This window comes from Artemia franciscana, unplaced genomic scaffold, assembly GCF_032884065.1.
Source record: "Artemia franciscana unplaced genomic scaffold, ASM3288406v1 PGA_scaffold_32, whole genome shotgun sequence".
Lineage (NCBI taxonomy): Eukaryota > Metazoa > Arthropoda > Branchiopoda > Anostraca > Artemiidae > Artemia > Artemia franciscana.
Genome location: NW_027062665.1, coordinates 2505266 through 2523638, shown reverse-complemented (window position 1 = coordinate 2523638; position 18373 = coordinate 2505266). Strand labels below are relative to the sequence as shown.

Genomic DNA, 18373 nt, shown 5'->3' with positions numbered 1-18373 from the left:
CTTTACTATATGATCTCCCCAATCCTCTGCTTGTTGCTATTAATATGAACAGTTTTGTAAAACAAATCTATCGTTTTTAAGAAGATTTTGCTTTGTAAAGCCTATTTTTTTTTACTTGAGACTGAACCGATTTTGATTCGCAAAATGTGCCCTTATGACGTATTGCTTTAAGGCTAATTGCAGTATCAAACTAGGTTAATTTTTTCTATTTGGTAGCGTTTTTGGGGATTTTTTTTCTATCCTTTGAACATTTGGCAAGAAAAAATCTTCTTTTCAATTAGGAGACAACTTGGATTTATCAAAGCATTTTTTTTTATGAAATTATCCTGCAGAATGGTATTGGTATATTGCTAGATTGAACAACTGAGGTCACTAAAGCAACAGTCTTGGTCTAAATAATGGAAAATAGATATTTTGCTTTATATTTACTCAATAGATCAAAAATAGGAAAAAAAAAACTCGTAAGAAAACTTATATGACAGCATCAATAACATGGACGACACCATTGAAGGCAACGAGATCGGTTTGAATAACGTTGGCACCATCCACAGTAACACCATCTGTAATGAAATAAACTGTTTAGCTTTCTGCTATTCCTTAGCGTCAAAAACATATACTAGTACTATTAATAAAATTAATCGTAACACCAATCTACTTCCTTTAACCTAACGTTTTATTCAGAACTTCATCTGTTTACTACCAAAAATTCCTACTCTCTTAGAAACTTCCAATCATTTTTCATTTTCTTTTTCGGTCATTTTTGCACAAATTGATTCAATCATGATCCTATGATTCAGATACAAATACGACTATATCTGTGAATGAAGCAGGGTGGCGAATCATCAAAGTTTAATTTTTTAATCCTCTTCCTATCCCAGTATAAATAAGTTGTTAATATTACTGCTCTTTCTAGCTTACTCCTTTAAAAAATTTAAGTTTCACTGTCACGTGATTTATCTGGCTCTCTTTCGCAATCTTTATTTTGTTATAATTACATTTTGATGATGTTTCAGAAATAAAATAGCTGTATTTTCTTATTATCTGACCAAATTTGAAATTAAAAAACAATATCATAGTCAAAATTTCCGATATATATATATATATATATATATATATATATATATATATATATATATATATATATATATATATATATAAATCAGAAGATACCAAAAAAGGTAACGAATTTTTCCATGTTTGATATAAACACAGCTTTTGTCAATAGTAAAACATATTTCCTTTACTTCTTCTTTCTACCCCCACTCCTTTGAAAGCCTCTTACTCTATTATTCCTTACTCGTCACTCCAACTCCCATGCTTCGGTTAGGAGATCGGCTTAGAGCTGACAAAGGAGACTATAATTCTAGGTAATCTCGAGAATAATAATAGAAAAAGAAAAAATGGACTCGAGTATCTCAATTTTCATAATCTTAAATTTAGCTCCCACATTTTTATACTAGAATTTTCATGTTTTATATGAAAAAAATGCATAAGCTTATATTTTCTTGTTTGAAAAGTAGCCCAATTTTAGTTAAGAAACCAGCAAAGAAAAAAAAAATACTAACCTGGATTTGCAACAATTACCAAATTATCACCAGCTGCGCTTTGGAGCGTGCCACTTACTACACCAGCGGCAAAGACAGTTGAAGGAGCAACATGACCAAGAAGGACCTGACCAAGGGCTTCTGGATCAGCAAGCAGGCCATCAAGAACACCTTCAGGGAGGGCTTCGAAGGCGGCATTAGTTGGAGCAAAAAGGGTGAATGGACCACCTGAAATATAAAGATTACCTCTAAGAAATCGTAAATTGAAAATATACAAATAGATGGACTTAAAAGAACACCTTGAAATGGATAACACCCAAATGATGGGATAATATTGTTTAGTTGATACTATATTGTATCTTTGATTGCAGTAACAGCTATTTATTGCATTCAGAAGTATAAAATGACTCGAAGGGCCAAATATTTTAGACACTTCAAAAATAATATTTTAATTTTTGTCCGTATGCTTAGTATTACATGGTCCTTGGTACTCCGATTTCTGATCGATAAAAATACTAACAAATTATAAATATTTGCGTTTAGTATTTATTCAGTAGGAGGAAGGAGGAGGGATTCAATTTCGAAAGAATGGAAAATTATTTTTTAAATAATTATTTTTTAAGGACAATATAATTTTTCCAGAAATTTATTGAAGATAACTACCATTTCAGAAAAACATTTCGCAAAGCAAATTTATGAGTATAAATAGATGGAATTGACGTTTTTTAGAACCCAAGGCTGGGAATTTGTATCTCTTGTCGACTTCCAAGAAACAATTATGCAAAAATCGCTTTCCAAATGTGAATATCCAATATTTTGATTTTATTCTTCTTTTTTTTTTAATGTTGGCGGTATTTGTGAACGCTAAATATGCTTATTAATTTTGGACAGAACTTTAATTATGTTTTCAAAAGAAGGTAAGGGAGAGATTTTACCAAACTATCTTTATCAGAAAAATCTTCATCAGCCCATCAGAAAAATGTGTCTTCATCCCCCTCCCTATTTTTGTGGGGGGATACAGAGGGGCAACAAAACATGAGAGATACAGAGAGGTTAAATGCGCCAGAAAGGACTGTCTGAACTTAATCTAACCCAACAGGAAATAAGATTTATCATCCATTTGCTACTGCATTTTAGGATTGTAACCTGATATGGTTTCACTTTGGACAGAAGAGGTTAATGATTTTACCACATAAATCATAACGGGCCATTTGGTTTCAAAGGAGGTAAGATATGATTCCCTTTTGTTCCTTTTGGGCTCTCGATTGGATGCAAGCTCTGTGTGGATAAGGTACCTTAAATTTTGTCCTTGAACTTAAATTTTGTCCTTGAACTTAAATTTGACATCTCCTTGAAGCAGCCTTACAAAAATTGTGTGGAAATTAAAATCAAAAATTGAGTAATTTAAAATTGTTCAGTGTTGGTCACCGAATTCTGACCTACCTTGTTTCTTCAGTGTTGGTTACCGAATTCTGACCTACCTTGTATGACCAAAAATTTTCCTAGTATGATTTTTTCTTTAAAGGGTTGTCCAACATTAGTAACAGATGATATTCAAACTTTTCTGTATAGTAGCGTGGTCTTGATCCAACCGATGTGTATTTTGAAGAAATGTGGCTTCTGAATAGTTGCATTCAGTGTATCTGCAGTAATTGAACGTTCAATTGATCTTAGAGTAAGGCAAGAACTAGTGTAGTTATGTTTCTTCAGAATCCAATCCCTTTAACATAGTAGCAAGTTTTAATCTGGGATACAACCATTATTGAGGCGGTGCTTTATAGAGCCTTGGTGCCGAAGGCTTAGTAATATTTCCTATATTCTAAAGCATAAGAAACAAATATTTGCATAGTCGTATTGGTTCAAGGAAATTGACTAGATATAAGTCTGTAGCTCTCCTAATATTTTTCGAACAACAGGAATAGACCTTGATTGTATTCTCAGCAAAGAAGGATTTGCAGGAGAGTTTAAACTTCCCTAGTTACATAGCTTTATTTATTAGAAAACACAATTAATAAGTAACAATTTATTGTTTGTTGATAGAAAAAGGAGTTTTGGTTACTTTTAAGGTAGTGAAATCTCAAGCTGATGTTTCCAAGGAAAACCAATTAGCTTCCTTAATAAAGAAGGGACGAAACTTACCAGCTAATGTCTCTCCCAGGCCTGCAACTTCAACAGCAGTCAAAAGAGTTGTGAATCTACCCTCAGCATCAGCTGTAAGAACCTCGGGGATGTTACCAGCTGGGATTGGAAAGTTTACTCTGTTAATCACTTGAACCATTCCATTGTCTGCCCACTCATCAGGCAATGTGATTGCGGCTCCATCAATGGTAAAAGTCTGAAATAAATCAGTGTTATTAGTAACAGCAATAAAAAGTAATTCGTAATCAATATTTGCAACCGTCAGTCATGTTCACCTGGCTATAAGTGATGAGAGTTATGACTCTCGAGAGTCATCAACGAGAGGTAAGTTGAACTTAACGAGAGTTTTGACTAGTATTTATGACTCTTGAGAGTCGCTAACGAGAGGTAAGTTGAACTTAACGAGAGTCATGACCAACTAGTCATAACTCTCGTTAAGAAAGTATTGACTAGAGTTTCAACCATGCTGTAGCAACTTCCTGCCTCAATGTACGTGCATGTTAGTAGGATTAAGTTTACGAAACTCAGAAAAAACTTTAAACTCTAGTATTTAGTCTGTAATCCGATTAATATACTTGGTCTTCAGGGCTCTGTAAAAACAATGAATAATATTTGGTATTATACCTTAACTTTAGACCTTAATTCTTTCTGTGTCACCAGGGGCACCCAGCGAATCCAGAAAGAGCCGTCAATCATCCTTCATATGTGCTGCTGCCCAGACGTCATCCCATTAGGGTTGGATTGTCGAATTGATAAACTTTGGGTCCCGCTAGCATGTACGACGAAATATATTTTTCGGCTTTCCTCTTCTTCGGGTGCCTTTTGGTGGCCATTCGAGTCACGTTCTTTTGAGTGTATTTTCCACCATATGGATAACTTTTCCCAAGTAGCGCCATCTTCGTTTGCATATGACATCTGTTATCAGGGGCTGATGTCTGATAGAGCGAACTGATTGGTTAGTTATGTTGTCCCTCCAGTTTAAGTTCAGTATCCTGCGAAGAAAGTTTTTCTTGAAAGCGAAAATCCTCTTTTTTGCGATTGGTTGATTTTCCAGCATTCACAGCTATATTTGGTATCATAAGAAAATTAGAATTGTGATTTCAGTCAAGTCTAGCAAGGGTAACTAATATTTGGTTCATTTACAATTTGTGTTTCATTTTATTATATTCGGTTGACATCAATTATAATAACTGCGTTAACTTGAAACTAGGCAAGGAACCTCAATATCTCCATTCGTACATTTTCTGAGACAATGAACGTTGAACCTTTTCCAAAATATTCCTGTAGAACAGTTTGGAAGGCACCCATTACAATACCTGAACATAAAAACCAATGTATAAAAATCACGCAATCCAGCTGCAGACATTATGTTAATTATAATTTTCATTGACCTGACTGAATCCCGGTTCCTTATTCCACAAACTGATCTAATTGCTTTATTCTGTAGTACACGCATTAAGCGATGTATTGTGGGGAAATATGCAAGCCCTACAGACGAACAGTGCAAAATATACGGATGCATCAGAGAAAAATACAATAACGGTAAAACATATGAAGCAAAAAAAATGCTTTAATTTACGGATAATCTCTAAGTTCCGCGACAGTATTTTGCCTATAGCTTTTACATGGTAATTAAATGATAAATTTTCGTCAATAATATTCATGTACTTTTAAAATATAAAAAATTAAATTAAATAAATTAGAATTAAATAAATAAAATATGTTGATAGCGAACATAATTGAGTTTCATATAACTATGTAGTATGACTACTGAGGACCTAATATTGTCCAGCTTTAAGCACTTTCTTATTACCATCCTGAAAAAATGTTCTTTAACTTTAAAAAATCACGTTAAAGTGCATAACTTACAGATCCATAGACATTGGTGCGAACAGTTGATCCTTGAAGGGTAGTGACTGTGGCATCGTTGACAAATGTACCGAGAGTGATGTTGCCAGCCGACATGTGGAAGTTCAAGAAAGTTGTTAGGAGTTCAGGATCGGCCATAAGACTGTCAATCAAGGCCTGGTCAAATGCAGCATCCTCAGGCGGGAAAATGGTGTAAATATCTGAAATTTTAAACTCCTTTAAAACAAAACTGTGGGAGATATGATATGTAGCTTTTGATAATTCTTACGGGAGGGAGGAGGCTGGATAAATTGTCTGAATGAGGAATCCCAACCAGATTTATTTATTTCAAACCCGGCCAGATAATTTGACATTGGGGGGAGTTGGAGGTGAAAATCTTGGAAAACACTTGGAGTAGAGGAATCGAAATGAAGCTTGGTGGATAGAATAAGCAAATGGGTTTGATACTTGATTGACGTAACCGTACTAGATTCGCTCTCTTTGGGGGAGTTGGAGCAGGTGTTAAGTGATTTGGCGAGTTTGGTGCTTCTGGACGTGCTAGGACGATCAAAATTATTAGGCGTGTCAGGGAGCTGCACAAATTGACTTGATAAAGTCGTTCTCCCAGATTCGACCATCCTGGGGGGCTAAAGGGAGAAAAAAATTAGAAAAAATTAGTTATCTATAACTTACGAGTGGGTGATCGGATCTTAATGAATTTTTGTATTTAGAAGGACATCGCGACTCAGAGCTCTTATTTTAAATCTTGACCGGCATTAAGCCTCTGATTATCCTTTTAAATCAATCTGTTGATTCTTAGAATTTCGTTAGAGCTCCTACCATATGAGCTCTTGGCTCTTACCTCTTCTTGCCTCGTCACAAGTGCCATATGAGCTCTTAGCTCTTGTTTAAATAACCATAAAACTGGAAGGTAACTATGCCTACTCCTCCACTCCTTTTGATCAAAATTGTCCGACCAAAACTATGAGAAAGCCATTTAGCCATAAAAATAAATTAATATGCAAATTTCGTTTTAATTATTGATGTGCGGACAGCCAAATCAAAACATGCAGAAATTAAACAAAAAAAAAAACAAGGTTTTTCTAACTGAAAGTAAAGAGCGATATTAAGACTTAAAAAGAACAGAAATTACTCCGTATATAAAAGGGGCTGTTCTCTTCTCAACGCCCCGCTCTTTACGCTGAAGTATTTTACTGTTTTAAAGTCAAACTTTAACTTAAAGAGCGGGGCTTTTAGGAGGGATATAAGAAGGAATTTCTGTTCGTTTTAAGTTTTAATATCGCTCCTTACTTTCAGTTAAATAAACTTATTCTTTTATTTAATCGATAGTAAACTTGAGGGTTGTATTTCACATTTTCAACATACCATTGTCATTACATACATTTTACACATACAATTGCATACAATTGCCAACATACATTTTCAACATACATGATGCAATTACCAAAAGCTGTTTGCTAATCTGTTCTCTTCAAAAGGGTCAAAAGACAATTTAGAGCGTAAAAATTGTAGTGTAAATGAATAGACATTACAGTTCTGTTCCTCCATTTGAAAACAATTTGTCGAACAGACATTGGCAATTACTTCAGAAGTTTGAAATATGCATGGCCTATTAAAGTTAATTCAATTACCAAATTTAATTACCATTTACCAATTAACATTAGTTTAATTATCAAACTATGCAATGTACGATGTTATGTTTTTTGCAGTGTATATCACAATACATTTTTCTTGAAACTGATACATACTGTGTATTGCATTGTCGCTAGTACACTTGAGGGTTGTATTTCATATTTTCAACATCTATAATACAATTACCAAAAGCCGTTTGCTAAGCTATTCTCGACAAAAGGGCCAACAAGACCTTTCAGAGCTAAGCAACTGTAATCTGAATAGCTACAAATTGCCGTTCTGATCCTCCATTTAAGAACAACTTGGCGAACAGACATCGGTAATTATCTCAAACGTGTGGAATAGGCAAGGCAGCAACACCAAACGTCTTATTCTTTACTCTATATTTGCATACAATGAAATAAGGATTGAAAGCATTAATTTCTAAGTTTATTGTGCATATTTAGAATAAAACTATGCTTACCGTTTAATTGTTTTTTATTAAATTATGCAAAATAAAGTGCTTACTTTGGCACAAAATGATTTTCTCATAGAAAGCAAAACCTATGTCGGTTTCCATTTTTTTTCTTAAAAAATATAAGGAACTTCAGAAAAAGGTCTTCATTTTACATTTTTTTTTCTGTCAATAATAAGATATGTTTGCAAATAATGGCTTAAATTACCTGTTCCCGTCAAAATATCAATGTAGTTTGCCTGGATCATCAAATCTGACATGACAAAGCATCCAACATCTTCAAGCTCCTGGAGAAGATTACCATGTTTTGGCTGATGACGGGCCTTAACTCTCTTTAAAAAGGAAGCTATTAATGTGGGTACTTGTCGGCTATTAGAAATACATTCTAGAATTACGCTTAGGATACATCTTACAAAACCGGTTTCATAGCTACAAAAATAAGTGATGGATGACACGATTTAGTCGACTTCGACAGAATGCATTGGACTTGTGTAATACAAGTCCAATAATGGATTATTTTTTTGCATATTAGGGATGGGGCCTAGGTTAGTTTACGATACGTTGGGTTGGTTTAGGGTGGGTTAGGTTTCCATAATTTTTTTTTAAAGTGCTATTTTATCATCATGTTTTATTATCTTTCATTAAAATGAACTTAACTTCACTTTTTGGGTTTCTCTCCAATAATTGAAAAGTACCTTAATGTAAACTCTTGACCTAAATCCATCAACGTAAGACAATGGAAGAAGTAACAATGTTTTAATATGCAGCGTTATACGCACATATTTTTGTCAAAAATTTAAAATTCATTATGTGTTTTAGCTCTTCAGTATACAAATAATTTCATATAGTATTATATTTTTGAAATACTACTTATTCTGTTGTACTTCCCTTTACAAAAAAGTTTCTTGTACTAATAATGACTATGCAAAAGTACAAGATTTATATAATGTGCGTGGCTACCCGATTAGAGCAACGATTGTTTTTGGATGATCATATCAAACCAGTCCTGGGGGACTTATAATATTTAGTACAGAAGTAGGTTGCATGAGAAGTCTAGTTTCATCAAGTGACATTGTTAGACTCAACATTATCTTTCTAAACAAGGTATTAATGCTACCGAGGAAAAATGATAAAATGCCCGTCTAGTTTGAAACTAACAATATGTTAGAAATGTACAGCTTGTGAAAGTAAATGAACATACTGCCTCTATAGATGTGGCTTTAATTGGTAGGGCTGTAAATCGTGTTTGGTGCTTTATACAGCTTGAAATGTCCAATACTGTTTTATGCATCCAAATTTTCCTGAGAGGTTATTCAGTTCAAACTATAGAAGAAGGTAGTTTGACAAAATTAATTTTGACAAATTCTCCGTATTTTTTCCTCTGAGCCCTTCTTTTAACTATTTTGAGTGTTGAATGGAACGTTGCATAATTCGATATCCAAAGAGAGGGGATAGGTAATATGAGACGAGAATAGTGGCCCTAATCTCTTAAAACTTTGAAAAGCAGTTCTTGAATTCATGGTTTTGGAATTTGGATTCTTCCATTTTTTTTCGGTGGGAGGGGAGGAAGTAAGCTACATTCGCCTTAAATATCTTGAAACAATGGTAAAGCAGCAGATATGAGGCTTATTAAATGAGTCTTTTCATTTCAAGTTGTACTCGAAATATTTTTTTCCAGCATCTGGGCTTCAAAAGCCCAGTTTTGGCTCAAGGTGAGCCAATGTGTAAAATAAACGAAAATTATGAGATAGCTAATTGATTCAAGGTTTTGAAAACCCATATAAAACTAAGGGTTACCAGGGTCAAACTTTTAGGCAATGATAGTTGTGATGAGTCTCCTTAAGCCGTTATTTTGAAGTTAATAATAAACGAAGCTCTCACTTAACGACAAAATTTGAAAATGAAAACAGACAAAAAAAGCTGCTTTACATAGACTCCTTCGCAAGTAAAGTATATATAATACTACTCATAGGCTTCAGAAGCCTTTCACACCGTTACACTCCTACTCTTCTAACCGAAGTTTGTCTTGCGGCTTCATGAAAGTATTTTAGAGAGCAGAAACTCTACACAGCTAAACTTATGCACAAATATGTATTCTATGCGTAATTTAGAGAGCTGAGCGACGTTCAACTTTCAAGGTTAACCAATCAGAGTAAAGATTTAAGACAACATTTCTGGAAATTTAAAATATGAAGCCTGGAATAGCAGCTTTTAATATCTCTGTGGGAGTGTCAATTCAGGAAGATATTGGGGGCATTGCATTTCAAGATATAGGGGGCTTAATTTTGCTGGTTTTTTTCGAAGAAAATCCCAAAAAAGGCATTTTTAGTTGAAAGCGCATAAAAGGGTATTTTCAAAATCCAGTTGAAACAAACAATTTAGTGTGGGGGGGGTATCCTATATCATACCCAATTGAACACCTACTACTTGTATGTGAATCAGGCTAGATGTACAAGGACCGAATATGAATGAACCATACTTATTAATTAAATAAAAAAAACAAGTTTTTTTAACTGAAAGTAAGGAGCGACATTAAAACTTAAAACGAACAGAAATTACCCCGTATATGAAAGGGGCTGCTCCTTCTTCAACGCCTTGCTCTTTGCACTTTAGTTTGACTCTTTCTCTCAACTCTACTTTTTAAAAAAGTAAAAACTTTAGCGTAAAGAGCAGGGCGTTGAAGAAGGAGCAGCCGGAATTTTTTTTTAACAAAATCTTCGTTTTTTTTCTCGGAACCCTTCTTTTAAATATTTTGAGTGTTAAATGGAATGTTACGAACTTTCACATCCGCAGAGAGGGGGGCAGGTGATATTTTAACGAGAAAGGTGACCCTGATCCCCTAAGACTTTGAAAAGCAAGATCGTAAATTCATGTTGTTGGAACTTAAATCCTTCCATATTTCCCTTTTTTTTTGGGGGGGGGTCAGTTTCCTTCAGCATGATTACCTCGAAATAACGGTAAAGCAGCAGAATTGAGGCTCAAAAAACGAGGATTTTTAATTCAAACACTGCTCAAAATAGCCAAAAAAAATTATGCCTGAATGAACTAAATTTTTCCAGCAGCTGGGCTTCATGACATTTTAGACTCAAAGCGGGTCAATGTGTAACAAAAACGAAAATTATGAAATAGCTAATTGATTTAAGGATTTGAAAACCCGTATAAAATCTAAGAGTTACCTGGGTCAAACTTTTAGGAAGTGATAGTTGTGATGAGTCTCACTCTTAAGACCGTTATTTTGCAGTTTATAATAAACGAGGCTCTCACTTAACGAAAAGATTTGAAAATTGAAAACGGACAAAAAACAGCTTCTTCGCTTGAACAACGTCTATAGTACATAAAATACTACTCATAAACTTCAGAAGGATTGAGTATTTTTAACCCATTTTCATAAATTCACCAACGGTTTTCATTTACTCACTTGTAACTTAAATCAGTTTGATGTTTATGTTATGTAAAGCTCAATCAGTTATAAAAACCACTCGTTTTTTCTTAATGTTCAGTGATTCTAGAGATACAACAATTTCTCCAATTTTAGTCCATTTTGAACACCAGTAGGTTTTTTATTATTGTTTCTAACTGTGCAAAGGATAAAATATTGTGAAACATCTATAAAATTAAATGTGGATTTATGTAATTACTGTAGATCTACTAGCGAAGTAGGTAACGCAGTTGTTTAGGTAGTTGTAGTTGCATTTGAAAAATGCAATTATAGCGGTTAAAGAACAGTGTTTGAGTACAGAATTGTACGTAAAACGCAAAAATCTGCTGATTCACGGAATTCCTAATAAGGATAGTGAGAATATTGAAGAGACAGTCCACGACTTTTTATCAGGAATGCCAGTACAAAACTCGAAGGATATAAAATTCACGGCAATGTACAGGATTAGAAACAAGACCAAGCGCCCTTCCCGCTCGAACTCTCGCCCCGTTTCGGACCCTATTTTTGTCTCTGTTCTGAATCTTAGGCATAAAGATAGGATCATGGCTTGTGTTGGTAGCCTAAAAGGCACAGGAAAGAGCATCAGTAATGACCTACCATCTGAACTTGCAAAGCGTCGGAAAGAACTTTTGAGTACGGCTTACAAGCTTCGAAATTCCAAAGTAACCGCTGAGAAAGTATCTCAAACTAAAGTCATGCAACAGGGTACTAAACTATGGCTAGAAACAAAAAAAACTTCTAGCTCAAACTGGGTTAAGTTCAGTGATGCATGCCATGACCCCCTCGCCTTGGTTTTATCCGCAGTTATTAGTGATGGTGCTTCTGACGCGTGACGTAATATCGAGTATTTTCGCCTCAGTAAAGTGAGGGGATGCAATTTTGCTGCTCTTTTTTTTGCAACGTCCGTATCTGTGTGTGTTTTTTTTTTAGTTATTGTCCTATTTTTCCTTTTCTCTATTTACTATATTATTTACTCCTTTTTTGCTTTCTTTTGCAATGTGCGTATCTATGTTTTTTTTATATATTTATTTTCTTATATTTCTCTCTTTCCATGTTATTTACTCTTTTCTTTACTTTTTTACTTGTAAATATTTTTCCGTTCCAGAGCGAAAATTCAAGTTCGTGCCTTCGCCTTATGAATTTGCTGTCATTGGGATGTCTACGTCGCCCGTGTTCACTCGACTACAGCGTGGTCTCTATTCATCACCTATATTGGTAAGTAGTAATGTATGAAATTGAGTTTTCATCGAGGACTGACGCTAATCTCACGAAAAGGAAATTAGATGAATATGAAAGTCGTAGAGTAAATTTTAATGAAATGTTGAATAACCCGATAGGAAGAACACCGAATATGAATGAAAATTTAGATAATATGATTGATAGTAATTTTGTGGAGGAGTTTGGGCTATGGGATGTTGGGGCTCGGTGGGAGGATGTCCTCCGGGTTGTGCATTTGAATGCTCAAGGGCTGAATTCTTCCCTGGATGATATACAGCTTATATGTAAGAATTCTCGCCCTGGAATTATTGGATTATGTGAAACTTTTTTAAATGAAAAGAACCAGCTACTTATGGATATACCCGGATATAATTCAATATTTCTAAATAGAAAGATAGCAAAAAAGGGGGGGCTAGGATTTTATGTATTGAGTAATCTGGCAGTTGTAAGAAGAGATGATCTGTCTATAAACATTGAACGGGTATTTGAATCTCTGTTCATAGAATTGGCTATTAGCTCCAATGAAAAGATAATAATTGGCGAAATATACATATCTCCAAGCGGATCAATGAAACAATTTATGGAAATATTAGAGATTGTTCTTGGGAAAGTATTGTCTGAAAAGACAGAAATAATTTTAATGGGTGATTTTAACGCTGACATGATGGATATGTCATCGAGTCAGGCTTGTGATATACTGGCACTAGTAATCTCGTCTGGGTTAACTCCCTGTATAAATATCCCTACACGAATTTCAAACCAATCTGCAACCTTAATTGACAATGTGTTCTCATCTATACATTCTGTAAAAAATGAAGTGCTACTATCAGATACATCGGATCATTTTCCAGTAGGAGTTTTACTTCCACTCCCCTGGCTTGCCCGCCGAATAGTCCCTGATAATAAACCAAGATTCCGATATACACCAGCAAACATCGAAAAGCTCAAAGATGATTTATTCACTACGTCATGGGAGTTTACAATACCTGAGAGGGTGAGCTTAGAAAATTATAATAAGGCTTTTGATTTTTTTTATGAAACAGTAAAGAAGAAATTTATCCACCATTGCCGAACACCCCAACCAAGTCTTTCTAAGAGATCAACACCCATAGCCCCATGGACTACAGCTGGAATACTAAAGTCAATAAAGAGAAAACAGAACCTTTGGAAAGAGTATAGGAACAGACCAAGTGATGCTAAATTAGAGACTTTTAAACTATACCGGAAAATGCTTAAAACTCTGATTCGAAAAGCTAAAATTACATATTTTTCCCGAAGGTTTGCGGATTGCGGCAAAAATATTAAGAAAACTTGGGATGTAATTAAGGAAGTTACGCAACCATCGGCAAGACCTAGAAAGCTCCCTAAATCACTTAGTGTTCAGAATCAGCTTTTCTTGGATGAAGACCAAGTACGACATCAGATGACTAAATTTTTTCCTGAGGTTTGGAAAACAACGGCGTTAGGTGTGGTTCCTTCTTCAAGTTCTAGAACTTGGAAGCAGTTCCTCGGTCCTTCCTGTGTAAAGTCAATGGTTCTTGAGTCAGTTACGGAGCAGGAACTGATAACAATAATTTTGTCATTGAAAAATTCTTCATCTGGATTCGACCAAATTCCGGCCAAATTAATCAAACAGATTCTTCCCTCAATTATTACACCACTGTGCCACTTAGTTAACCAGTCATTCAAGCTCGGAATATTCCCTCAGCGTCTCAAGTTGGCACGAGTGATAGCACTATTTAAAGGAGGTGACCAGGAGGACCCGGAGAACTATAGGCCTATATCTCTTCTGTCCGTCTTTTCTAAAATATTTGAAAAGGCTATGCTAAAGCGTTTGCTGAGTTTCCTAGACGCGAAGAAGTTTTTTCATCGGCACCAATTTGGTTTTCGGGAGAAGTGCTCAACAGAACACGCATGTAATATGCTTCTTCATTTTGTACGACAGTCTTTAGACTTCGGCCTTATACCTGCGGCAATATTCCTTGATGTGAAGAAAGCTTTTGACAGCCTCACACACGAGATACTTATTGGTAAGTTGTCGCATCAAGGCGTTCGTGGAGAAGCTCTGTCCTGGTTTTCTTCATTCCTAACTGGCCGATCCATTGCAGTTGAAGCTTCTGATGAGCATATTCCAGTCGAATATGGAGTGCCACAAGGCTCAGTTCTTGGGCCATCCCTTTTCCTCATATATGTCAACGACCTCTATCGACTATTTAGCAACCCACGATCTGATTTCTGTTGTCATTTGTGCCAGAAAGGAGATGCTGTGGTTGAAGCCTTGGATACGCCTGGTCAACATGAAGAACTCTTTGCATTCGCCGACGACACCACCCTGGGGGCTGCAGCACCTGATGAATCATCTCTTATCCTCAAGCAACAATTGATGGCAGAAAATATATATCGTTGGTTTGATGCAAATTTGTTAGCTTTGAATGTAAAAAAATCGTTTCTGCTTATATTCTCCCGCATAGGCAAAAGCTGCCCTACAGTGACAGAGCTTAAAACATCTAAGGGATCCATATCCCGCCCAGCTGACCGGTTTATTCGATTCCTTGGGATACTTCTGGATGAAAATCTATCTTTCAAACGGCATACTGAGTCAATGAGATTAAAGGTTTCTCGAGACCTTGGAATTATTCGAAAGCTGAAGCGAGTTTTTCCTTTCTCTATCCTTCGTCTATTATATTTCTCTCTTATTTACCCTTATTTATGCTACTGCTCGTCTGTGTGGATGTCAACATTTCCATCTGTACTTACACCTTTACATAATCTCCAACTGAAAGCAGCAAAAGTTCTTCAGTCTACCACCCATATTTCTGTTGAACTTCTGAAGATTAAAGATATTCATACATTACACCTCTCTTTCATTGCGTTTCAGTATTTCCGTGGAGACCTTCCATCAAGTTTTTCCGGGCTTTTTGAAATTGTTCGAAATATCAGTCCTTATGAAACTAGAAACAAGGATGATGTGCTAGTGCCATCCACCCCTGCAGTGCGGTCGGACTTTGGTCTGATAGTTGCTGTCGGATATGCCTGGAATTCCATTCCTGTTGGGATTCGACGGTCCTGTACCATAGGATCCTTCAAGAAACGGTTGAAGAATTTTTTAATAAAAAAAAAATTAAATTATAATATTGATCAGTTATTTATATTGTTTAGTTATCAAGATTTAATTTATTTATTTAATTATTTAGATTGAATTTATTTATTTAGATTTGGGTGGTGTGAGTGTTGGATCCTCGATGTATATATATTTTTTTATTTTTATTTATTTTTTGTAAGTAGGTGGTGCGGAGACCGGTTGTACTCGGGTGAGGATTGGTGAGTAGACTCTAAATATATTTTAAGTGTGAATGTAATTAATAGTTATTTATGTTTTGTTTTGTTGTTTTTTTTCCCAAATAACGGGCCATTGAGCCCTTTGGGATATTTTTTGTTTATAAATGGATGGATATTGGTAATAAAAGGAACTTGAACTTGAACTTGAACTTGTAACGTAGTAGTTTTCTTTGCAAATTCTTATTTCATTTTTTTAAAGAAGGAACTGTAGTCAATTTTCTTATTTAGGCTTTGAATGTGCATAAAATATGTGAAAAACTATAGGAAAAAACTTGGCTTACAGTCAAGGGAGTTGCCATGGCAACTGCAATGCAGAGGAACAGAACTGTGAGTTTGCTCATCTTGAACCAATATACTCAATTGACTGTCTGAAACTGCAGTAATTTTATATTTATAGGAATCAATTACTGATAAGAGGTGCAAAGATTGTTGGTATACGTGCAATTTTAGCCTGTCAATAAACACAACTAAAAACTATGAGCCGAAAACAACCCAATAACCTAGGCTACGTGACTAACACAGATCAGGGCAGGGGAGGGCATTTTTAGAAGGCTCATTTACAGTTGGCACATATAAGATTAATAATTTTGTTCCTCAGCAAATGCAGACCAATCCTTTTGAATAAAACTACATTTTATATATTAGATAAGATTCTTAAATGATAGTTTTCTCTTTCAGATTTATATTATTTAAATTTTTTGTTGTTTTAATGAAATATTTTTTATGGAAGTAACACTTCAGGTGTCACTTATATTTCAAGATTGTGAAATTGAAACGTTATTTTTGAATAGATATTAAATAAATATAGGCTACAAAAATCACTTTTTAGGAATTTTAGACATTTTTTTTTACATGAAAACTTTTCTTTTGTATTTTCTTATTCACTAGGAAATAAATGATAATAAACATGGATACCTGATTCAATAGTTTATTTCAAGGTATATTTCTTTTCAGTAGCCTTGTAGATCGCGCGGTTTCGGATTATTGGCATCAAACATAGTTAAAGTAGTATGTACAGTGTCCTGTGTGAAACTGATGTTCCAACGTATGACTCAAGACATATTTGTCATTTTTCTTTTTTTTTAAAGATTTTTTTGCATACGTATAAATGTGGTTAAGTACAAGTGTAGCACGACTTATACTAGTGAGCTTGTAAATGACCTGAAAACTCAGTATAGTTGTCTTCAACCAAAGACAAGTCACAAAATTAACTAGGACTGATTAGAAGATGTACTTTGAAACTTTGGCTATCAAAATGAAGCCCCCATTAGCTGGGGAGAAAATGTTAATAAGAGAAGCCAGAAAAACAGTTAGTAAAGATTGGTGATCCTTACACTGTTTTACTAAGGAGGCCAATCATAATTTTTATTTTATTTCCTCCAGAAATGATAATTTAAAACTATGGTAATTCAATATTTGGTAATTTTCAGGGGGTTATTTCTGTGGGGGGTGTTTCTCGAAAAGACATTTTTTATGGGGGGGAGGTAAACGCCGGCCATCGAATAACCATTGTCAATAGAAACCGCAGCTCTAAAAAAATTTCGATTCTAACATGTGCAACAATCAAATGAATTATTCATACTGATTCTGAATATGTAAAATATTTTAAATTTAGATTTTCTTATTTAAAGCTAGAGACACATGGAAATTTGCATAAACCTTAAAACAGACAATAAACTCCCCAAAATAAGGGTGCCGTCTCGATGGAAATTATGTAATGAAGCTCAACATGTATGAGAGATCTAAAGTTACTATCCTCAAATTAGAAAATTCCTCTTTATTATCAAATAAATAAATAGGGCTATACGAATGAATATGATAAATGAAGACACACAGACATATATATATATGTATAGTAGTATATATATATATATATACTACTATACTACTATATATATGCATTTTCTTATAGGATATCATGCATAGCATAAATAAGGTTGTTGCGTTTTTAGTGCATGAATTATTTATTTTAATGTCTGTTGGAAGGCCCAAAAAACGATTATTTGCAGTTACAAATACACTAAATGCTAAATTTTCGGAATCATTCGGAGTCAATTAAATCAACCTGGGCAAAACGTGTCAAAATTAAAAATGATAACTATGATTATTCGATTTAGGATTTTGAGATGGATAAGGTCACCAATGCATTCCATACCTATATTAAAAAATCAAAGTTCGGTGGTGTGTATTTCATATTGTCGTTAGACAAGCCGAGGTAAAACGAAAGAAACAAACTGAAAATGATGGTGATGGTTAATAGGTATTGGATTTGGACATAAATAAGGCCATGAATGCCTATTATGCCCTTGGAAATTATAACCTGGACTAGATGAAACGTTGGAAGAAATATAAATTTTTGTCCCACCACCTTAACATTTAAAAGAAACAAAGGTTCGGTGAAATATCCTGCATAAAGACAGAAGGCAAGCCGAGGCAAAATTTAAAGGTCCAATAAAAAAAACGTAAGTTTAGAAAGGCACTTCTTTTAATCTAAGGTCCATTGGGACATCGTGGAATCAAGAAAAGTCATATATCTATATATATAAAAATAAGTTGTCTGTGTGTGTGTGTGTGTGTGTGTGTGTGTGTGTGTGTGTGTGTGTGTGTGTGTGTGTGTGTGTGTGTGTGTGTGTGTGTGTGTGTGTGTGTGTGTGTGTGTGTGTGTGTGTGTGTGTGTGTGTGTGTGTGTGTGTCTGTCGAGTGACTGACGTCATGAAGTTAGTTGTCGTCATGTTTGTT

The 18373-nt window shown here is 34.8% G+C and overlaps 1 protein-coding gene across 1 annotated transcript in view; it reads right to left on the bottom strand.

Moving 5' to 3' along the window:
• LOC136041687 (uncharacterized) overlaps window positions 1–16054 on the bottom strand; it is a 135611-nt gene extending 119557 nt beyond the window's left edge. Inside the window, exons 1-5 of the mRNA XM_065726412.1 lie at window positions 15916–16054; window positions 7847–7970; window positions 5553–5752; window positions 3684–3879; window positions 1566–1772 (exon numbers count right to left, since the gene is read on the bottom strand). Of these exons, the coding sequence (XP_065582484.1) occupies window positions 1566–1772; window positions 3684–3879; window positions 5553–5752; window positions 7847–7970; window positions 15916–15975 (787 nt within the window). The 5' untranslated portion in view covers window positions 15976–16054. The remainder of the gene's footprint in view (window positions 1–1565; window positions 1773–3683; window positions 3880–5552; window positions 5753–7846; window positions 7971–15915) is intronic.
• Window positions 16055–18373: the final 2319 nt, after the last annotated feature.